At 66.0% G+C, this 22861-nt stretch overlaps 1 protein-coding gene across 5 annotated transcripts in view; it reads right to left on the bottom strand.

Moving 5' to 3' along the window:
• Window positions 1-3871: 3871 nt before the first annotated feature.
• The window catches only part of BICRA (BRD4 interacting chromatin remodeling complex associated protein), a 37196-nt gene continuing 18206 nt past the window's right edge, over window positions 3872-22861 (bottom strand). For 2 of the 5 annotated variants that reach the window (XM_064437390.1, XM_064437392.1), the window contains 14 exons: window positions 22716-22761; window positions 22301-22343; window positions 21870-21935; window positions 18413-20380; window positions 14560-15180; window positions 13338-13521; window positions 12928-13055; window positions 12263-12388; window positions 9858-9916; window positions 9546-9694; window positions 9033-9127; window positions 8640-8742; window positions 6317-8097; window positions 3872-3964 (listed from right to left, as the gene is read on the bottom strand). In XM_064437390.1, coding sequence (XP_064293460.1) covers window positions 6920-8097; window positions 8640-8742; window positions 9033-9127; window positions 9546-9694; window positions 9858-9916; window positions 12263-12388; window positions 12928-13055; window positions 13338-13521; window positions 14560-15180; window positions 18413-20380; window positions 21870-21935; window positions 22301-22343; window positions 22716-22761 — 4766 coding nt within the window. In that variant the 3' untranslated portion in view covers window positions 3872-3964; window positions 6317-6919. The remainder of the gene's footprint in view (window positions 3965-6316; window positions 8098-8639; window positions 8743-9032; window positions 9128-9545; window positions 9695-9857; window positions 9917-12262; window positions 12389-12927; window positions 13056-13337; window positions 13522-14559; window positions 15181-18412; window positions 20381-21869; window positions 21936-22300; window positions 22344-22715; window positions 22762-22861) is intronic. The other 3 variants (XM_064437391.1, XM_064437393.1, XM_064437394.1) reach the window with 2 other exon arrangements.

Raw genomic sequence — 22861 nt, 5'->3', positions numbered from 1 at the left:
ACCCCCCCAGCCCCCAGCCCCAATTCCATCTCACGCCCCCACCCCCAGCCCCAATTCCATCTCACACCCCCACCCCCAGCCCCAATCCCGTGTCACACCCCCACCCCCAGCCCCAATTCCATCTCACCCCCCCAGCCCCCAGCCCCAATTCCGTGTCACACCCCCACCCCCAGCCCCAATCCCGTGTCACACCCCCACCCCCAGCCCCAATTCCATCTCACGCCCCCACCCCCAGCCCCAATTCCATCTCACACCCCCACCCCCAGCCCCAATTCCGTGTCACACCCCCAGCCCCCAGCCCCAATTCCGTGTCACACCCCCACCCCCAGCCCCAATTCCGTGTCACACCCCCAGCCCCCAGCCCCAATTCCGTGTCACCCCCCCAGCCCCCAGCCCCAATTCCGTGTCACACCCCCAGCCCCCAGCCCCAATTCCATCTCACGCCCCCACCCCCAGCCCCAATTCCATCTCACACCCCCACCCCCAGCCCCAATTCCGTGTCACACCCCCAGCCCCCAGCCCCAATTCCGTGTCACACCCCCAGCCCCCAGCCCCAATTCCATCTCACACCCCCACCCCCAGCCCCAATTCCGTGTCACACCCCCAGCCCCCAGCCCCAATTCCGTGTCACGCCCCCAGCCCCCAGCCCCAATTCCATCTCACGCCCCCACCCCCAGCCCCAATTCCATCTCACGCCCCCACCCCCAGCCCCAATTCCGTGTCACACCCCCAGCCCCCAGCCCCAATTCCGTGTCACACCCCCAGCCCCCAGCCCCAATTCCATCTCACACCCCCAGCCCCCAGCCCCAATTCCGTGTCACACCCCCAGCCCCCAGCCCCAATTCCGTGTCACACCCCCAGCCCCCAGCCCCAATTCCATCTCACGCCCCCACCCCCAGCCCCAATTCCATCTCACGCCCCCAGCCCCCAGCCCCAATTCCGTGTCACACCCCCACCCCCAGCCCCAATTCCGTGTCACACCCCCAGCCCCCAGCCCCAATTCCGTGTCACACCCCCACCCCCAGCCCCAATTCCGTGTCACAACCCCCAGCCCCCAGCCCCAATTCCATCTCACACCCCCACCCCCAGCCCCAATTCCATCTCACGCCCCCAGCCCCCAGCCCCAATTCCATCTCACACCCCCACCCCCAGCCCCAATTCCGTGTCACACCCCCAGCCCCCAGCCCCAATTCCATCTCACGCCCCCACCCCCAGCCCCAATTCCATCTCACGCCCCCAGCCCCCAGCCCCAATTCCGTGTCACACCCCCACCCCCAGCCCCAATTCCGTGTCACACCCCCAGCCCCCAGCCCCAATTCCATCTCACGCCCCCAGCCCCCAGCCCCAATTCCGTCTCACGCCCCCACCCCCAGCCCCAATTCCATCTCACGCCCCCAGCCCCCAGCCCCAATTCCGTGTCACACCCCCACCCCCAGCCCCCAGCCCCAATTCCATCTCACGCCCCCAGCCCCCAGCCCCAATTCCGTCTCACGCCCCCACCCCCAGCCCCAATTCCATCTCACGCCCCCACCCCCAGCCCCAATTCCATCTCACGCCCCCAGCCCCCAGCCCCAATTCCGTGTCACACCCCCAGCCCCCAGCCCCAATTCCATCTCACACCCCCACCCCCAGCCCCAATTCCGTGTCACACCCCCAGCCCCCAGCCCCAATTCCGTGTCACACCCCCAGCCCCCAGCCCCAATTCCGTGTCACACCCCCACCCCCAGCCCCAATTCCATCTCACACCCCCACCCCCAGCCCCAATTCCGTGTCACACCCCCAGCCCCCAGCCCCAATTCCGTGTCACACCCCCACCCCCAGCCCCAATTCCGTGTCACACCCCCAGCCCCCAGCCCCAATTCCGTGTCACACCCCCAGCCCCCAGCCCCAATTCCATCTCACACCCCCACCCCCAGCCCCAATTCCGTGTCACACCCCCACCCCCAGCCCCAATTCCATCTCATGCCCCCACCCCCAGCCCCAATTCCATCTCACGCCCCCACCCCCAGCCCCAATTCCATCTCACACCCCCAGCCCCACTCTCCCAGCCACCGGGGGTGTGTGTGTGGGGGGGGAGGCGTGGGGTGGGGGGGTGGGGGGGCAGCGGGGCGAAAGACCCTCCATCCCCTTTCACCATTTCACCGCCAGCCCCCCGCGACCCCCAAACCCCTCCGGATTCACCCCGAAAGGCCGCGGGCGGCGCCGGGCGCCCCCGGGGGGGGGGAGGGACGGACAGACGGACAGACCCCCGCCCCGCTGGCGGCCGTGGGGGGGCCGTGGGGGGCCGGGGGGTGGGGGGCCCGCGAGGGACGAGCGAGGCGGGCGCGGTTTGTACAAAGAAAAAGCGATTTAATTTACACAGAAGTACTAAATGTACAGAATTCTTTAAAAAAATCCGTTATACACAATAAATACAGTACAAAATTATTTTATAGTACTATATTTCGATTCCAACTGTGACAGCGTCCACTGGTACCGGCGGGAGGGGGCGGGGGGCGGCGGGGGGGGCTCCGGGGGCCCCCCCACCCCGTGCCCCCCCCCCCAAACGGGGATGAAACCCCCCAGGGAACCAGAGACCCCCCCCCAAAATAAGGTGGGTTAAAACAGGCGGGGGAAAAGGGCCCCCCCCCCCCCCCCCCAGGTGCAACGCAACATCCCAATGGTCAAACCTGGATTTTTCTCCTCAAAACTGAGGGGGGGGGGGAGAAACCGCCCCCTCCCCCCCCCCCCGCGGCGGTGCCGAACGGCCCTTTTTGGGTGGAAAAGGGGAAAAAGTGGGGTTTTTGCGAAAGGGCTGCGTCGCGCGGAGGGAGGAGGAAACGACCCCCGTCCTTCCCGCTTTTTTTTTTAAAAAAGGAGACATTAAACGAAAAAACCCGAACGATTTAATATACATTTTTATCGAGAGAGATGGAAATATAAAAAACGCCAAATATTTGAGCCTGGGAATCATCCCTTATTGCTGCCCCCCCCCACGCTGGGGGAGGGGGGCTCCGGCCGCCCGGCGGCACCGGGAAAAAACGTCAAATCACCTTAAAATTCAAAAAAAACCACCCACCCCCCAAAAAAACCCCCAAAACCCCAAAAACCCACCTCAAAATTTCAGGTCGCGTTGGGTTCGCTCAGCCCCCCAGCACGGGGGGGGCGCCAAGGGGGGGAGCGCTAAGGGGGGGGTGTGCCCGGCGCTGAGACCCCCCCCCCGCCGGCGGATGCGCTAAGTAAGGCCTTGTTCCGGGGGTGGGTTTTCTTTTTGGGTGAAAAAAGAGGGGAAATGGGGAGCGGGGAAGCGCGAGGGGCGTCGCCAAAGCCCGGCCGCCCCGGAGGCGGGGGGGGGGGGGCTTTTTCCAAGAGAAGGGGATAAATAAAAAACACTGGGAATTCTTGGAGTTTTGGGGTTAAAAAGGGGGATTTTGGGGGGGGTGGGTTAAAAAGCGGCGGGTTTTTGGGATTAAAAAGCGGGATTTTGGTGGCGGAGGCCGGGCGTCGGTGAGTCAGCGGGGAGGGAGGCCGAGCTCGCCGCCCACCCCCAGGCTTGGGGTGAAAAAAGCAGATTTATGGTTCCTTTTTTTTTTTTTGGGGGGGGGGAATAAAAAAAGCAAAAAGGGGAAAAAAAAAAACAACCCCAAAACACCCCAAAATCACCCCAAAGGAGGAAAAACCGCAGCCTGGGGCGGCTCCCCTGGCTCCCCTCCAGCCCCGTCCCGGCGCGACTCCGGCTTCGCCTCTTTTCCCGCCCCCCCCCGCCAAGTTTTTCCACTGTTAAAAATAATAATAATTAAAAAAGAAAGTAGTTTTTTTTAAAAAAAACCCAAAAATTAAAATCCCGGCGGGGCAACGGCCGCGAGACCTTCGGTTTTGGGGTTATTTTGCTGCGGGTTTTGGAGGGGGGGAAGGACGTTTTCTGTTTCCAGGGGCGACCCCGCCCCGCCGCGGCGGCGCGAGGCTCCCTCGCGGGGGGGGATCGCTCCAACAGAAACGGGGAAATAATAATAATAATAATAATAATAATTAGAATAATAATAATTAGAATAATATTGCGGCTAAAAACGGAAGGCGGCGGCGCCGACGCTGGGATCCCGCTCGTCGCCCCGAGGGTCCCTGCTCCCACCCTCGCCCCGCCCCGGGGGTCTCTGCCCTTCGCCCCGACCCGGAGCCGCGGCGTTTTGGGGACAAAACGCCCTTTTCGCGGGTTCTGCGGCGCGCCCCTTCCCCCCACCCCCCCCCCGCCCCCCGTATGTACCCCCAGACCCACCCGCGGGGGGGCGGGGGGCGGCGCCCGGGCCCCCCCGGCCGCCGCCAGGGACACAACGGGAACCGGGAGCGGGAGGAAGAGGAAAAACCAAACCCGGGATGGCGCAAAGACGGGGGGGGGAAGCGGGAAAAGAGCCGGAGGCGGAGCGGGAGGGGAGGCGGCCGCGGCCTGAAGCCTGCCCGGGGGGACGGGCGCGATGGCGGCCCGGGGGCGCCCGCGGGACTCGGGGGGGGCGACGGGACGGGGCGAGGAAGGGGCGGGGGGTGACGGGGACGGGGCGAGGAAGAGGCGGGGGGTGACGGGGACGGGGCGAGGAAGGGGCGGGGGGTGACGGGGACGGGGCGAGGAAGAGTCGGGGGTGACGGGGACGGGGCGAGGAAGGGGCGGGGGGTGACAGGGAAAAGGCGAGGAAGAGGCGGGGGGTGACGGGGAAAAGGCGAGGAAGAGGCGGGGGGTGACGGGGATGGGGCGAGGAAGAGGCGGGGGGTGACAGGGAAAAGGCAAGGAAGAGGCGGGGGGTGACGGGGAAAAGGCGAGGAAGAGGCGGGGGGTGACGGGGATGGGGCGAGGAAGAGGCGGGGGGTGACAGGGAAAAGGCGAGGAAGAGGCGGGGGGTGACGGGGAAAAGGCGAGGAAGAGGCGGGGGGTGACGGGGATGGGGCGAGGAAGAGGCGGGGGGTGACAGGGAAAAGGCAAGGAAGAGGCGGGGGGTGACAGGGAAAAGGCGAGGAAGAGGCGGGGGGTGACGGGGACGGGGCGAGGAAGAGGCAGGGGGTGACGGGGACGGGGCGAGGAAGGGGCGGGGGGTGACAGGGAAAAGGCAAGGAAGAGGCGGGGGGTGACGGGGACGGGGCGAGGAAGAGGCGGGGGGTGACGGGGATGGGGCGAGGAAGAGGCAGGGGGTGACGGGGAAAAGGCAAGGAAGAGGCGGGGGGTGACGGGGAAAAGGCGAGGAAGAGGCGGGGGGTGACGGGGACGGGGCGAGGAAGAGGCGGGGGGTGACAGGGAAAAGGCAAGGAAGAGGCGGGGGGTGACGGGGACGGGGCGAGGAAGAGGCAGGGGGTGACGGGGACGGGGCGAGGAAGAGGCAGGGGGTGACGGGGATGGGGCGAGGAAGAGGCGGGGGGTGACGGGGATGGGGCGAGGAAGAGGCGGGGGGTGACGGGGAAAAGGCGAGGAAGAGGCAGGGGGTGACGGGGACGGGGCGAGGAAGAGGCAGGGGGTGACGGGGATGGGGCGAGGAAGAGGCGGGGGGTGACAGGGAAAAGGCAAGGAAGAGGCGGGGGGTGACGGGGACGGGGCGAGGAAGAGGCAGGGGGTGACGGGGACGGGGCGAGGAAGAGGCAGGGGGTGACGGGGACGGGGCGAGGAAGGGGCGGGGGGTGACAGGGAAAAGGCAAGGAAGAGGCGGGGGGTGACGGGGATGGGGCGAGGAAGAGGCAGGGGGTGACGGGGAAAAGGCAAGGAAGAGGCGGGGGGTGACGGGGACGGGGCGAGGAAGGGGCGGGGGGTGACGGGGAAAAGGCGAGGAAGAGGCGGGGGGCGACGGGGACGGGGCGAGGAAGAGGCGGGGGGTGACGGGGACGGGGCGAGGAAGAGGCGGGGGGTGACGGGGACGGGGCGAGGAAGAGGCGGGGGGCGATTGGGATGGGGCGAGGAAGAGGCGGGGGTGACAGGGACGGGGTGAGGAAGAGGCAGGGGGTGACGGGGATGGGGCGAGGAAGAGGCAGGGGGTGACGGGGATGGGGCGAGGAAGAGGCGGGGGGTGACGGGGATGGGGCGAGGAAGAGTCGGGGGTGACGGGGACGGGGCGAGGGGGTGCCAGGGGGTGCCAGGGGGTGCCGTGGGTGCCAGGGACGGGACGAGGCGGAGCCTGGGGGTGCCGGGGGGCGCCGTGGGTGCCAGGGACGGGACGAGGCGGAGCCTGGGGGTGCCGGGGGGCGCCGTGGGTGCCGGGACAAGGCGAGGCAGCCCCCCCGCTCCCCGGCTGGACGCTTCCCTCCCCTCTCCCCGCTCCGCCGGCCCCGGAGGAGCTGCTCCTCCTCCTCCAGGCGTAAAACTCACTGTAAACGTTTGCTTTTCCTCCCAGCGATTAGTGTTTGCGTCTCCTTCTCTCTCCGTTTGCGTCTCCCGGTTTGTTCCCCCCCTTGGCCGAGCGGCGAGAGGGTCCACAAGCCCGCGCGGCGCCTGAAATCACTTAAAGGAAGGATAAATCTTTGCCCCCGGGGCGACGCCTGCGGGGGTCCGCGCCGGCCTCCCGCCGGTTGAGGCTCGCGAGGGGCTCGGGGAAGGTGGGGGGGGGGGGTGGGGGGAAGAGAGAATAGACCGATCCGATATGAATATTAGCGATTTGTTACAGAATCTAAATTACACAGGCGACAACACCCCACGGGCCCCGCCGTCCGCCCCCGGCCGCGCGGATCGTGAACCCGGCCTCCGCTCGCGCTTTACAACAGCCCCCGAACCCCCCCCTTTTCTCTATAAACACCGGGGCGAAGCGCCCCCGGGACGCCCCCCACCCCTGCTCCTCCCGGCCCAGGCCCGGCCCGTCGGGTCTCTGGGAGGCGGCACCGCCGCGGGGCTCGACCGCGTCCAACCAGCAAGAGCTTCGTCGTCGTCCTCCTCCTCCTCGCTCAGCGTCCCGCTGCCGCTGCGCCGGGGTCGCTGTTATCTGTTCAACGTCCTCGCTCCAAGGCCGCCGTTGTGATTAGGGGCAAGGTAGGCGTCCGTACGGTGGACGGGCGAGGAGAAGGGGGAGGAGGAGGAGTTGTAGGAGGAGGAAGGCGTCCGGACGTTCGGGGCCCCGGTCTGAGGTTGCTGCAGGTTGAGGATGCTGTCGATGGCGCTCTGTAGGTGCTCGTTGAGCGAGTCGTCCTGGGGGCTGTCGCTGGAGAAGCTGGCGTTGTCCACCTCGAAGGACTCCGACTTCCGACGCTTGGCCGGCGGCAGCGGCACCTCCCAGGTCAGTTCCGAGCCCGAGCCCTGGTCCGGAGGCTCCGGTTTTATCATCCCGCGGTAAAACTCGTCCTCCACTTCCGCAAGCTCCTTCATAAGGCCACCGGTGGCGTCGTCGGCCTTCGGCGGGGCCGCGCTGTCCTGCAGGACGAGGGAGCGGGCGTCGCTCCTGTTGAAGAAGGGGAGCTTGGAGCCCTCCTCCGGCCGGCCCTTCTCCGCCGCCGCCGCCGCCGAGGGGCTGTCGCGGCTCTTGTGGGAGGTGATCACGCTCCTGGAGCCGTCCTCCTGCTTGATGACGAGGGCGCCGGGGAGCTTGTCGCCCTTCGGGGCGCTCCCCTTGGGGCAGGCGTCGGCCGGCTTCTCGGCCACGAAAGCGTCCACGTTCTCGCGGTAGGTCTTGCGAAGGGGGAGCCGGCAGTAGGTCACGACGGGTTTCTTCTCGGCGGGAGCCGAGGCGACGTGCTCGACGGTGCCGTTCATCTGCCCGGCGGCGGCGGCGGCGTGTGGGTCGGGCCCTTTGATGACTCGGCAGACGGGGGGCGGCTGGTGCACGGGGTCCAGGGCGGTGTTGTGGACCACTTTGCTGAGCCCGGCCTCCTGCTTGATCTTCAGCTTGAGGCCGATGCGACTGCGCGCCTCGTAGGTTTTGATGGGGGGCTTGCTCCGGGAGGGCAAGGCGTCCTCGTCCCCGTCCAGGGAGGGGGAAGCCTTGGCCCAGGTGACCGACGGGGAGCCCCCGCTGTGCTTGATCACCAGCTTGGTGGGGTGCAGCGGGGGGGCCGCCTGCGCCGGGGGGGCCTTCAGGCTCTCGGGGGCCGGTGCCGCGCTGGACACGGAGGCCGGGGCCGCCGAGGAGAGGCTCTGCGAGCGGGAGGACGAGACGTACTCGTCTGGAAGGGAAACAGGGCGTTAGCGCGGGCGCGGAACGCTCCCCGTCTTACCTTTCTCCTTAAAATGTTTTTTAAAACTAAAATAAAAATTATAACACTAACATTATTGCGAAACACACGTTTTGCGAACGTTTCCCGCCCCCCCTCTCGGCCCCTCTCCCCTCCGCTTCCTACCGAGTTCGTCCCCCGTCGCCGCGCCCGGGAACGGCGGCGGCAACTTAACGCAAACCCCCCCCTTGCAAAGACCCTCCGGGAGCGGCCGGGGGCGAGGAGGGATTTGCCGGGAGCCCGAAGGCCGCCGGCGCTTCGCCCTGAGCGAGGCCGCGCCCCACCGAGACCCTGACCGTAGGGGAAGAGCGCCGACGGCGGCAGGTAACGCGCGCTCTCGATTTTAACAGCTTTTTCCCCCCAAATCCCCGCGGAGCGCGGCGGAGCGGGCCGACTCCGCCCCGCGCCGGGGCCTCCGCGGAGGAGGGACGCGCCGAAACCCGAGCGCGGGGCCGTAAGAGGCGGACAAGCAGCAGAAATAATTCGCCTCCCACCTGGTTTCTCCTTTGCCAGCTGCTTGTCGAGCGCTAACATGGTCTTTTCTTCCTGGATGAACATGCGGTCGATCATCACCATCTCGGCAGAAGGACTGACTCTCTGCGGACGAGGAGCGGAAAGGAGGAGGGAGAGGAGAGGGGAGGAAGAGCGGCTGCCGTCACACGTCGCCCCCGCAAGGCGGCCTCTTATTCTTCCAGATCTTTCCCGCCCCCGTTCGCAAAGAGCGCCGAGGGCTCGACGCGGGGCCGCGAGGCGGATCGGCGGCCGTCCCGGGGCCGAGGCCACTGTGGCGGCGAGGCCGAGGCCGAGGCGGCGAACCCGGGAGGCCGCGGACGGACGCGAGCGGCCCGCGCGGCTCGGGGCGGAGGGGGGCAGGACGCGGGGCTCACCCGAGACTCCTCCAAGAGCAGCAGGCGGTACTTGTTCAACATCGCTTGCGTGCGCTTCAGCAGCTGGGTGGACACCACTTCGAACTCCTCGTCCACTGCGAGGAAGAGGAGGATGGGGGGGAAAAGAGAGTTTGCGTCACAAGGCGAAGGCGGAGACGGGGTCGGCGGCTCTTTGTTATGAACTTTTTCAGCGGGCTCACCTGGGGGAGGCCCCGAAAAGGCGGGGGCCAGCGTCGTTTTTGATCGCTGGGATTGTTAAGAAGCCGCTAAGCTCCGTTTTTAACCATTTCTCAGGATATAGGGAGGCTGCGCCAGAGCTTTGACGCGGCTTTGAGCTATCCCAGGTCAGAAACCCCGGAGAACTGCAGCTACGTTCTCTTGGGGGTCCGCGTTTTTTCTAGAGCGAGGGCGTAGGTCGCTTCCAAACTTTTTTTAGGATGAAAACCCCGCTTTCTTTTTCTTTTTGAAAAGCTCTGGCCGCTGCCCGGCCGTCGCGGCCCGCGGAGGACTCACCCTTCCTGTAGTCCTGGGCAGAGGGCAGCATCCCCTGGTAGACGTGGTAGGGCAGGAGCCGCTGCAAGGCGTCGTCGAAGGAGCGGAACGACGTCTTGTAGTCGGGATGCAGCACCGCGCCCTGGTGTTTGTGCAGCTGCTCCAGGAAACTGGGCGGAAGGAGAAGAGCAAAGGGGGGGGGGGAAACATCGCTGGGAGGGGGCGGCTTTGACGGGCAAAACGCCCCGGCCGCGGCAACGAGCGGAGCCGCAGCGGCGAGAGGAGCTCGGGGGGGTTTAGCTCAGCGACCCGCCCCCCCCCCGATGCGCTCACCAGGCTTCCTTGCTGGGCTGTAGTGTCGGGGCTTTCTTCAGAGCGAGCTTGCCGTCGTACTGGCGAGAGAAGGACGGACGTGGGCGAGGGGACGGACGGACACGGGTGAAGGAACAGACGCACGCGGGCGAGGGGACGGAGGGACGCGGGCGAGGGGACGGAGGGACGTGGGCGAGGGGACGGAGGGACGCGGGCGAGGGGAGGACGGACGCGGGCGAGGGGAGGACGGACGCGGGCGAGGGGACGGAGGGACGGGGGCGAGGGGACGGAGGGACGCGGGCGAGGGGACGGAGGGACGCGGGCGAGGGGAGGACGGACACGGGCGAGGGGACGGAGGGACGCGGGCGAGGGGAGGACGGACGCGGGCGAGGGGACGGAGGGACGCGGGCGAGGGGACGGAGGGACGCAGGCGAGGGGACGGAGGGACGCGGGCGAGGGGACGGAGGGACGGGGGCGAGGGGACGGAGGGACGCGGGCGAGGGGACGGAGGGACGCGGGTGAAGGAACAGACGCACGCGGGCGAGGGGACGGACGGACACGGGTGAAGGAACAGACGCACGCGGGCGAGGGGACGGAGGGACGCGGGCGAGGGGAGGACGGACGCGGGCGAGGGGACGGAGGGACGCGGGCGAGGGGAGGACGGACGCGGGCGAGGGGACGGAGGGACGCGGGCGAGGGGACGGAGGGACGCGGGCGAGGGGACGGAGGGACGCAGGCGAGGGGACGGAGGGACGCGGGCGAGGGGAGGACGGACGCGGGCGAGGGGACGGAGGGACGCGGGCGAGGGGAGGACGGACGCGGGCGAGGGGACGGAGGGACGCGGGCGAGGGGACGGAGGGACGCGGGCGAGGGGAGGACGGACGCGGGCGAGGGGACGGAGGGACGCAGGCGAGGGGAGGACGGACGCGGGCGAGGGGAGGACGGACGCGGGCGCGGGGACGGAGGGACGCGGGCGCGGGGACGGAGGGACGCGGGCGAGGGGAGGACGGACGCGGGCGAGGGGACGGAGGGACGCGGGCGCGGGGACGGAGGGACGCGGGCGAGGGGAGGACGGACGCGGGCGCGGGGACGGAGGGACGCGGGCGCGGGGACGGAGGGACGCGGGCGAGGGGAGGACGGAGGGACGCGGGCGAGGGGACGGAGGGACGCGGGCGCGGGGACGGAGGGACGCGGGCGCGACGGCTCCGGGAAGGAAAAGGCAGCGCAGGGCGAGGGGAGGGGGGGAAGGGAGCGAAGCGCCGATTCCCGCGGGATTCGGGTACGGGGGGAGGCTCCCGCTCGCTTTCCCCAACAGCTCCCAGTGCTTTGGTGGGCTTTGAGTGACATATAACCTATAGATCGGCACGTATGTACCCAACGTGCCCGTGTATGAACGCGCCAGGCACGTACGTACTGAATGTGCCCACGTATGAACACGCCAGCGGCACGTATGTACCAAATCTGCCCATATATGAACACGCCAGGTACATACATACCAAACGTGCCCATATATGAACATGCCAGCGGCACATATAGTACCAGATGTGCCCATGTATGAACATGCCACATACGTACATACCAAATGTGCCCACGTGTGAACACGCCAGTGGCACGTATGTACCAAATGTGCTCATATATGAATGCGCCAGGTACATACATACCAAATGTGCCCATGTATGAACATGCCAGCAGCATGTATGTACCAAATCTGCCCATATATGAACATGCCAGGTACATACATACCAAATGTGCCCACGTATGAACACGCCAGCGGCACGTATGTACCAAATATGCGCATGTATGAACATGCCAGGTACGTACGTACCAAATGTGCCCACGTATGAACACGCCAGCGGCACGTATGTACCAAATATGCGCATGTATGAACATGCCAGGTACGTACGTACCAAATGTGCCCACGTATGAACACGCCAGCGGCACGTACGTACCAGATGTGCCCACATATGAACACGCCAGCGGCACGTATGTACCAAATGTGCCCACGTATGAACACGCCAGGTACGTATGTACCGAATGTGCCCATATATGAACACGCCAGTGGCACGTATGTACCAAATGTGCCCATATATGAACACGCCAGCGGCACGTATGTACCAAATGTGCCCACGTATGAACACGCCAGGTACGTATGTACCAAATGTGCCCATATATGAACACGCCAGCGGCACGTACGTATCAAATGTGCCCATGTATGAACACGCCAGGTACGTACGTACCAAATGTGCCCACGTATGAACACGCCAGGTACGTATGTACCAAATGTGCCCATATATGAACATGCCAGCGGCACGTACGTATCAAATGTGCCCACGTATGAACACGCCAGGTACGTGCAAATACATAAATTGGGCGTAACTTATGTATCTGGGCGCCCGCGGGGGTGGGGCGCGGAGCCCCGCGCTCACCAGCTGCTGGCCTTGCACGGGGACCGAGGGCACGAGCTGCGACAATCCTTTCCCCACGACCTGGATCTGCAAGGGACCCTTCCCGAGGCTCAGGCCCGAGACGGAACTGATCACGCCGGGCTTCGCCTGCGCAAGGGGCGAGGGGAAATCGCTGCCGTTAGAATCCCGGCGCCGCTTCGGCACGCAGCGACTGCCGAAAGGACGCGGCGCGAAACCGCCCGCCGAGGCGACCGGCCTCTTCGCTGCCCAGGTGCAAACGCCCGAGCGTGGGAAGCAGTTTTGCTTAAAAATAGGAGTTATTCTCATCTGTACTTCCAGAAATCGACGCCGAGGGTCGCGACATCCCGTTAAATCGTCGCTGAGTAAGCGGTTCTCTTGAAGAGGAGGAAGAAAGCAGCCCCCGTCCCCGGGGGTTTCATTACAGGGGGGACTATGACCCGCCAGGTCCCTTCCAACCTGGGACTAATATCGGTGGGAACGGGTAATTTTGTGCCACCTTTAGAGGTTCACAGCACTTTAAAACCAAGGGGAAAAAGGGGTTTCTAGAAACAAATTCTTCCTTCTCGACACAACGGAGGGAAATGCCGAGGGATCTCGTTGCTCTCGAGGCGGAAAACTTTGGAATAGAATGGAAAACGGTGAAAAAAAGCCCGCCGCGTCCTCACCTGAACCGGCTGCTGGATGGCGAGAGGCGTCCCCGACTTCCCCGGGGCTGCGGCCGCCTTCCCGGCGGAAACCGGCGCGGAAACGCCGGAGAAGGTTTTACTCTCCGCGGGAACCGGGGTGGTAATGCCTAGCAAAAGGGAGACGAGGCGGGGAGGGTTTCACGTTTAAGTTCAAGCCCGGGTAATAAATCACGTCGCCCTGGATTCCCCCCGGCACGTTTCACCCCGAAGGCCCAGGGTTTATCAAAATAAACCCCCCCACGGAGCGCCAGCGAGCAGGTTGCGCCCGCCCGCCCCCGTCGCCCCGCGCCCACGGCCCCTTTCTCTCTCCCGCAACGCGGGCGCCGCAGCGGCGCGATGCCCTCCCGTGGTTTTCCCCCTCCCCCCGCCCCAGAGGCAGCGGGACGAACCTGCGGTGGAAGGCGGGAGGGCGGCGGGCGCGTGGCCGTGCGCGGGGGCCGCCGCGGTCGTCGCCGCCTGCCCCTGGCCGCTCACCAGGACGGAGGAGGACGGGCTGTTGAACTGGCTGAGCGCAGGGGAAGCCTGGCTGGTGGGAGGCGGCTGCTTCGTTTGCAGGATGATCCCTTGGGGCACCTGCGCGGGAGGGAAAGAAAACAAAAAAAAAAAAAAACAAAAAAAAAACAAACCCCCAAACCCCAGAAGTTGAAAATGTGACCTAAACCTGTTGTTTTTTATCCCGTCCCCCCACCCCCCGAGTACCGTCGGCTCAGCACGAACGCGTGAGGAGGGAAGGGAGCCGTCGCGTGCGGCCCCCGCTGTCCCCCCCTCGCTCAGCACCGGGAGACGGACGCGAGAGAAGCGGAAAAAAGAGGCGCCTGCCGAGCTCGCCCGGGGTCTAAACCGGGCCCCGCGCGCTCGGAAACGGCAAACCGCGTCCTTACGAGGAGAGTTTGCTCTAAGTTCAATCAACGCAAGCTCAAGCGTTGCCCTTTTCACCCCCTTTCCCACCTCCTCGGCGATAATAAAGTAAATAACTGCAGGTTTTCAGAGGCCTGGTTTTTTCGGGGTGGAAGCCCCTGCCCGCCGCCCTCCCGCCCCTCGGCGAAGCACCGTTGCCGAGGGCTGGCCCCGGTCCCCGAGCACCCCCCTGCGAACGCCTCCGCACCCCCCCAGAGCCGGCCCGAACACCCGCACCCCCTCTGGCCCCCTTCCCAAATCGCAAAGGGCGACGGGTCGCGGGGGACGCTCGCCGCGGGAGAACGGGGGCGCGCTTTCATCCCCCGCCGTCGCCGAGGCCGTCTCCGACGCGCTGCGCCAACGGCGTCCGCGGAAGACGCCCTCCCCCACCAGCGCCATCCGTTAAGGGACGCGCCCGCGTCCCCGCGGCGCAGCCGGACGCGACCCGCGGCGCAAACCCGCTCGGACCCCCCCAAAAACCGCCCCCGTGAAGCACCACGGGGAAGCGGCGCCCGGTTCGGCTCCACGGCAGAAGCCGCCGGGACCTGCCTGGGAGGAATCGGGGGGTGTCTGAGGAGGGGGGTTGAAATTTGCTTCTGATTTTGCCTTTAATCCCTCGGCTCCCCGACGGCGGGAGGCCCGCGGCCGCGCTTCGCCACGCTACCTCCCTCCTGAGCTACGCCCGGCGTGAGACCCTCGACGGTACTTATTTACCTGCTGGAACCTGTCCAGTATTTGCTTCGGCTGAGGAGCGGGGCTGGGGATGGCCGGGAGGGTTTGGAATTGGCTCGGGACCATCGGAAAGCTCCTCTGCTGCTCCGCGGTTAGGTGGAGAGCGTGGGTGGGAGTGGGAGGTTTGATCTGACCCTGCGATGGAAACTGCAGCTGGAAGTGGGGGGAGTGGGCGTGCTGGACCTCCGCCGGCGCCGGGAGCTGGACCTGGAGCTGCGCCGGGGCGGCTTCCGCCTGCGCCGGCTGGAAGGGCGGCTGGGGCTGGGAGGGTGGGCGCAGGGGGTGCTGCCCCCCGCCCAGGGGGGAGGAGGCCAGCTGGTTCTGGATGACGTACAGGCCGGGCACGGGCGCCTGCGGGGTGCAGGAGCGGGAGAGCGGCTCCGAGGGGGGCCGGGAGAGCGTCTGCGGCTGGGAAGGGGGGCGCGAGTGGGGCCGCGAGGGGGGCCGGGAGAGGGGCTGGGGCTGGGAGGGGGGCCGGGAGGGGTGGGGGGACTGCATTTGGGAGAGGTGGGCGGCCGGGAGCTGCGGGCTCTCCCCCAGGGGAGGATGAGGTAGCGAAGGGGACGGGGAGGCTCCAGGGAGCTTCTGCTGCCCTGCAGGTAACTGAAACAGAGAAGGAAAGAGGAAGAAGTTAGTCGAAGCTCAGGAAGGAATTTTGCCCTCGAAGATGCCGCCGGGCTCCTCGGCTCCGTCGGAGTCGACGGGCGAACGCTGCGGGCAAGCGCAGGCCGCTCTGAAAGCGGCTTCGCCAGCGGCTCGCCGAGCGTCTCTGCCTCCTGCAGCCCCCGGACAACGAGCCCCTGCTCTCGGCCGGTCTCCCTAAGCCCCCGCCCGGGGAACGCTGCTGGGGCAGCCCCCGTCCCTCCCGGGGACACGGCCGGGGCACACGGCCCCGAGCCTGCCCCCGCTGGCGCTTTTAGAAGCATTTTTAGGGGCGGGATAAGGTAAAACTGCCGGAGGGCGTCCACCCCGGCTTCGCTCGGGCTCCCAAACGCAGCTCCACGCCGCGGCCCCGCCAGCTGAGGCAGGGACCCCCGCGTCGGGGTGCCCGGCCCATCCAGCCTCCCCGTGAGACCAGGGAAGATGCGTTTTCTACTTTTCTTCCCCAAAAAACCCCCTCACAGCTGCCCCCAGGACTAGCCGGGGCGACGCTGGGACACATCCCTGCCCTCCTTTCTTCCTGCAAAGCCGAGGCTGCCGCTCCCCTGGGGAAGGGGGCTCGTGGCTGCCGGCTCCCGCCGGCCGGGGGTGACCGAGGACGCCCTATCCGGCACCCCGCTGCTGAGATTTCTGGGGAGAGACTCGCCGCGGGGGCTGCGCTCTCCCCGCGCCTCAAAATACCCCCTTCTCCTTAATTCTGTGCTTCGTAACTACCGATTGCTATGGGAAGATAAAGAATTGGGGGGGAAAAAGGTAATAAAGCCTCCGGCAGGGACAAAACGGCCCCAGACAGCGAGCGTGAAGGGAGAGGAGAAGAAAAAGCAACGCAGGGCGGCAGCAGCTTTCAGGGTTAGTGAGGACCTGCAGGCAAGCGAGCAGGAGCAGCCGGAGCTCGGAGGGGGGACGGACGGACAGAGGGCAGGACGGACGGCGGGGGTGGCTGGAGGAGGAGGAGGGACGACTCCCGCAGCCCTCCCTCCCCCGATTTCGGCCGCGGCTCGCCCGTCCCGCGCGCCCGGGGCTGCGAGTTGCGGTTTTGGGGTGCAGGGGCTGAAACCAGCCCCCGGCCCCGCGAAGGGCCGGCCCAGCAGCAGCTCGCCTCCACCGAGCCGTAAAGTACCCGATTCCGCCTAATTCTGGGGGCCGAGCTGGCGGGAGCAGGAGGGAGCAGGAGGGAGCACCGTGCCGTGCGCGGAGCCCTTCTCCCCTCTCCTCCCCGCCACTTCGCTTCGGCAGCGAAACCGCAGCCGCCGCCTTGGCTCCGTCCTGGTCCGGCTTAGCAAAGCCGGACCTAGGGAAGACCTCGGAGGCTTTCAACACGAACAAGGCAAAATTAAACGCTGGGAGATGGCCGGCGCTACGCGAACCCATCTTCACAAGCCCTGGGAGGTTCGGGGAACCCCTCCGCAGCAGGACTCGGCGTCACCGCAAGCTGCCACGGGCAGCTCGACCGGGGCCGGACGCTCGGGGATGGAGAAGCGGGAAGGGGCTGAAGGAGGAGGGGCGAGGGCACCGGGGGGCCGGCCGGGAGCTGGACGCCGGGATTGGGGTCCCCCTGGCTCCGGGCCAGCCGTGGAGCCGCGCCGGCGCTGCCGCTATCACCGAGGCCGGGATGCTGGCGGGCACGGTGGTGCCGCCGAGAGGTTTCGGTGCCCTCTCCTGCCGCCGGCGTCTGTCCAACGCGTTCGGCGGCGACGGCGTTTCGGGGTCCCTCCTCCTTCGCCCGCCTCTCGCCGCATCCATCCGCTACGCCTACTTCATCGGCAACGCCGCGGGGCGGCCGCCGAAGGGGAAAGCGGTGGCCGCTCTCGCCCCGGACGCGGGCACCGCATCTTCCAGGGCTGGCGGCCGGGGCCGGTGCGGCCGGCGAGGGAAAACAGCTCTCTCTGGAGGTGGGAGAGCGACTTTGCAGGGGAAGGCACCGCGACCCGCCGCCTCCGGCAACGCAACCGCGGCAATATTTAGCGCCGACGTAGACTGAGGTACGTCCCGGCAAAAAAAGCCTGCCGTGAGGCGCAGGAGGGACCCCGCAGCGACGGAGCGTTAAAGCTCCACCTGCCGCCTCGACCCGCGTGAAACGCCAGAGACATAAACACCGGCGGAGCCGGGGCGCGCCGGGCACGTCCGTCGGCTTCTCCCCACGGCGGGAAGGGTTTTCTCTACTTCCGAATCTCGGGGTGGGTTGAGAGTTTGTTAAACCCCCCTCCGGGGACAGCTCGAAGTGCAACCCCTCCCTCGCAGGCAGACGCCTGGGTTTAATTATGCTGAAATAGCGGGAGGTGACTGTCACCATCAAGCCTAAGTACCTGGAAAGTTGTGTCTGTGCTACGAGTTACGCCAAAGAGAGCTCAAACGAGAGTTTTAAAGCTTCCCGCTACTGAAATAATAATAATAATAATAATAAAAAAATAACAGAGGGTGCGCTCGCTCTCTCCCCATTTCTTCCTCTGATAATTCAGGGACTTTTCCTGATCACCCTGGGACTTTCCCTGATCACCCTGGGACTCTGGCAGGGCACCGACCACCACCCGCCTTTACAAACACGACTTTAAAGATAAAGAAAACCCACGAGGGTTCAAATCCGGCCTCTAAAACGTGCCCGGACCCTTCGCCAAGGTAGGTGAGAGCGGCTGAGGTGCCCGCGCCGGACCGGCCTCGGCCTCCCCGCGCCGGTACGCGGGCGGGCGGGCGGCACCCAACGCGGCCACGGCGGGGACCCTTGCGACGAGACGCTGCCCCTCCCGGCTGCCGGCGTCGCTTCTAGAGCCGCCCAACTAAAGGTCTGACTCGAGCTAACGAAGGTAGAAAACCCTGAGTGGGCAAAAGCGGGAGCGACGGCGGCGGGCCGAGCTCGACGGAGCGCGGGGACGAGGCGGACGCTGGGTCCCCGCCGAGCCCTCAGCGCCGCGGCGGTGGCTTCGGTGGCTTTTGGGACCAGCTCCTCCTTCCGAAGGCCCTCGGCCACACGCGGAGCGGCCCCGAACCCCGCTCCCGGTAACTTCTGACACCTTCCGAGGAAGGGAACTGCCCGAACGGCGGGAAGGCAACACGCAAAGGACCGAGATGAGGAGCCGGAGCGCTTCTAGCACGCGGGGCGCGGAAAGCGAGCCCGAAAGCGGGGCTCTCCGGGGCCCCCACGACCGACGGGCTGCGAACGCCGCGGGGCTCTACTTGCCTGCTGCAGGAACATCTGCATGGAGTCCTGGTTGATGACGGCGCCGGCGGCCGCCTGGCCCAGGATGATCTTCTCCGGGCTGGAGGCCAAGCCGGGGCTGGGCTGGGAAGTCCCGGGCTGCTGGGCGGGCGGCGGAGGCGGCACGTTGAGCTGGAGCGGAGCGGGCGGCTGGGAGGCGGTTTGGACGGTGAGGATGGAGGACTGGTCGGCGCCGGGGAGCAGGCCGGCGCCCGAGGAGGGCTGCGGCTGGACGAGGCCGGGGCTTTGGCTGGCGGTGGTGGCGGAGGCTTGGATGCTCACCGCCTGGCCGAGGCTCTCGGCGGCGTTGAGCATGGCCACCTGGTTGGGCAGCGTCACCCCCTGGATCACCGTCTGCCCCGTCTGGCCCAGCGAAGCGGCCACCGAGGGTTGGCTCTGCGTGGTCAAGCTGCCCGCCAGCGAAACGGGCATCTGGAAGAGAGCCGGCTGACCCACCTGGCCGGGCTGGAGCTGGATGGGAGCCGAGAGGATGTGAGCGGTGCCGTGGGCGTTCTGCGAGGTGAGCACCTGGCCCAGGTTCAGCTGGCCGGCGATGTTCTGGTTGGTGAGGATCTGCGCCGGCAAGGCTTGGTTGGTTATGAGCTGTCCGCCCGGCCCTTGGCTCGTTATGATGTGGGCTTGCCCGCCGGGGTGGGAGGTGGTCAGGATCTGGCCCCCCATGTTGGCCTGCAGGGCCGAGAGCTGCTGGGGTATCTGCACGGCGGAGGCGCCCGCCAGCTGCCCGGGGAGGAGGAACTGGTTCTGGCCCTGCAGCATGGCCTGCGGGACGTGCTGGGCGGGGATGACGATGCTGCTGCCCTGGTTCAGCAAGTGGACGCTCATGGGCTTGCTGAGGGCTTGCTGCTGCGGCGGCGGCTGCTTGAAGACGTTGGCTGGAAGCCCCTGGGGGAAGCCCGACAGCACCACGTTCTGCCCCGGTTTGCTGGCCATGAAGGTCAGGTTCTGCTGGGCCTTCTGCTGCTGCAGGGCGGCTTCGTTCTGGATGGTCAGGGTGGTGTTGTTGGAGGCGAAGGGCTTGGGGGTGATCTGGTAGAGCTTCTGCTGGAGGACCCCCGCGGGTTTGGGCTGGATCGGGGTGGGCGTCCTGTGGATGATGACGTTTTGGGCCTGCACCAAGGGGCTGCTCAAGTTCGAGGTGACGGTGAGCGGCTGGGAGCCCTGCGTCCCGGACACGCTCCCGAACATGGAGTTCCCGTTCAGCGTCGTGGTGGCCACCGTCGGCAGGTTCTTCTGGATGACGAGGCCGGCGCTCTGCGGAGAGACCCCCGTCGAGGCGAGGGTGACCTGCTGCTGCTCGGGCGCCGGCTGGGCGATGTAGCTGCCGACGGGCATGGTGGCCACCTGGGAGGGCTGAACCTGCTTGGCGATGATCTGCTGCGCCGGCTGGTTGATGGCCATCACCTGCTGCCCGACCACCTGAATGGGCCCGATCCCCAGCGTGCCGCTGGGGCTGCCGTTGGGCAAGCCCTGGAGGTTGGAGATGGGCTGGATGGTGACGTTGCCCAGGCCGACCTGCTGGAGGAAAGGCTGGACGCTGATGGCTTTGTTGACGACATCCGCCCCTACCGACTGCTGCACCAGGGCTTGGTGCGTCAGGACGGCGGGTTGCTGCAGCCCGATCAGGTCGGCCCCGCCGGAGAAGATCTGCGGGGTGCCGTCGGAGGCCGTCTGCACCACCGGCTGCAGGGTGGGGAGCTGGAAGGAGCCCAGGTCCAGCTCGGCCTCCGCCTCCAGCGTCTGCTCGGTGATGTTGGCCTCCTGCAGGCTCTGCTGGAGGATGTCGCAGGGCTGGTCCGAGTTCTGCAGGTTCGCCCCGCCGCTGGACGGCGACCCCAGGATGTCATCTTCTAGGAAGTCGAGGTCCACGCTGGTGGCGGGCTGACTCTGCTCGGTGCTCAGGTGGTTGCCGGAGGACTCTTGTACGTGCAGCTGGGAGGCGGCGGGAGAAGAAAGGAGAAGGCACTGAGCTCGAGCGCGGGGCAGGGGGCTTCAGGGCAACGGCTCGGCGGCTCTCGCGAGCCGCCTCGGGGAGGAGCGGGCGAACGGCGGCGGCACCTCGGCGCCCCTGCGAGAGCCCCCCTTGACGCGCGGCGGCGGGCGAGGCGGCCGCGGAACGGCACGACTCGCCTCGAGCGAGGCACGGGGCGGCCGGCAGAGCTCCTTAACGGCATCCCGGGGGCGGCTTAGAGGCTTCGCGCCATCGCCGTGCCGAACAGCTGAGCTCGGAACACGTTCCCCCGCCTTTCTTACTCTTACAAACTCCGCTCTCGACGGGGTCGGAAGCGGAAAACGCGGCGAAAAGCCAGCCCTTCTCTCGCGGGGGCCGCTCAAGCAGTGGCCGAGAGAACCCGGGCGCGCGGGTTCCTACAGCGAGGGCGACCGGGGGCGAGGGGAGGAAAGCGCCGCGCGGCCTGACCTCGGGCCCCGCCAGCTCTGTGCCGTCAGGCTTTGTAAAGCTACCGGGAAGATAGAAAAGGAAAGCATAATAATAAAAAATTAAAAAGAATTTAAAAAATTAATAAAAATGATAATAACCGTAATAACGGAAGCGGAAGTAAACGTCACCGCTAGGTAAGTTTGTGGGTTATAAAGTCAGCGGCAGCTTTACCCAAAGTCTTTGTGAAAAAATAAAGCGCGATGGAGGGGAAAAAAGGATCATAAACCCCCCCCAAATTAAGACTTTTATGACAACGGAACTGGAAATAGAGAAAAGAAAAAAAGGAAAAGAAAAAAAACCCCACAGAGCCCGTCCTGCTCGAGGGCTGTCCGCGCAGAGCGACCCACGCTCTTGGGGGGAACGGGGAGAATAAGAGGGTTTTAAACCCCGCTTCCGCGCGTCCCGGGGGCTTAAGGGGGGGGATTTCGCTTCTCAGCAGCTTTCTGAAGCGATCTCCCGCCTCGTCTGCGCCGGCCTGGGGCGCGAGGCCCGCTGGCGCCCGCCGCTCCTCCGCCTGCCCTCCGGCCTCGCAGCGGGCCCGGCCTTTGCACCCGGACGCGCCCGTTCCTCCCCCGACCCACGGGGAGCCTCCCCGAGGGGCTCTGCACAACCGCGGGGAACTGCCCCGCGTCCTGCCTCCACCGCCGGAACTGGGGAACAGGTGGGAAACGAGCCTGCGAAACCATGAAAAAATAACAAAGGGGGAAAAAAAACGTGGGGGGGTGGGGGGGGAAATGGGGAAAAAAGACAAATGGGAAGGGGGAGGAAGTGGGGGAAGCAAAAGGGGGGGGAGGGGGGTTAAAAAAAGGTGGGGGAAAAAAGGTGGGGGTGAAAAAAAAGGTGGGGGTGAAAAAAAAGGGGAAAAAATGGGGGGGGGGAAAGGTGGGGGGGAAAAAAAAGGGGGAAAAAAATGGGGGGGATAAAAAAAAGGCAAGGTTTCTAAGCTGATGTTCCCCAAGTATAAATTAAAAAAATACATACCCCAGCACCTTCAAAAAAGGCACTGGCTGCATCTCCTGTGTTGTCCAGGAGATCATCACTGTCAATCTGTAATTAAAAAGATTTTATTTATTTTCTTTAGATATAGTATGGGGGGGGAAAAAAGGTGAAAAAAAAAGAAAAAAAAGGTGAAAAATACAAAACGGGCAAAACGGCGGCGTGCGGAGCTGAGGGGAGCTCCCCGCCTCGCCTCAAAGCGCCCCAAAACCCCGGCGGGAGCTGCCGCTGCGGGGGGGCCCCGGAGCCCCGGCCGGGGGGGCTGAAGAGCCCTGAGACCGATGCGGCAGTCCTCAACCTGGGCGCTGGTTTCCTTCGGGGAAAAAAAAACCTCGTTTTTTTTGTTAAAAAGGGTAAAAAAAATAGAGGTGGTTTGCGTGGAGGGTTTTGGCGAGTAGAAACGAGTCGCGGCTCACCTTTTCGGATCCATGTAAGAAGTCGTTCAAGGCCTGAGGGTCGCTGCAAAACAACAGACGGAAGCGTTTAGGGACGCGGCACGTGACCCGCGCGGAGTCGGGAGCGAAACGCGTGTTTCTAGTTAACGCCTTCCCCCGCCTCCGAGCGCTCCGAGGAGCGCCGCGAAGCCGCCTGCAGCGCGGCGCTGGAGGAGCCCCGAGCCCTCCCAGCCTCCCAGGAGGAAACCAAAGCATAAAGCCGGAGCGGGGTCGATACGTCGGGGAAGCTCGCAGACCCCGTGGAGCGCTCCTCGGTGGGTTTCTGGCTCTGGGAGGGCCCCAGCGACCGACGGGGATGCGCCTGCGGACCCCCTTCCCGCCCCCCGCGCCCTCCCCGAAGCCGCAGGAGGGCCAGCGAAGCGCCCCGGCCACTTACCAAATTACATCTAGCAGGCACCGGCCGTCTTCATCATCCATGTCAACTGCAAAGAGCGGAGAGAGACCACGTTACCGTCAGGGGGGCCGCGGGGCCGCGGGGCGGGGGGCTGCCCCCTGCTCCCCCCCGCCCCCAGCGCCGCGCTC

This window comes from Phalacrocorax carbo, chromosome 31 (assembly GCF_963921805.1).
Source record: "Phalacrocorax carbo chromosome 31, bPhaCar2.1, whole genome shotgun sequence".
Classification (NCBI taxonomy): Eukaryota; Metazoa; Chordata; class Aves; order Suliformes; family Phalacrocoracidae; genus Phalacrocorax; species Phalacrocorax carbo.
Note: the sequence above shows the minus strand (reverse complement) of the source record. Positions and strands in the feature narration are given on the sequence as shown.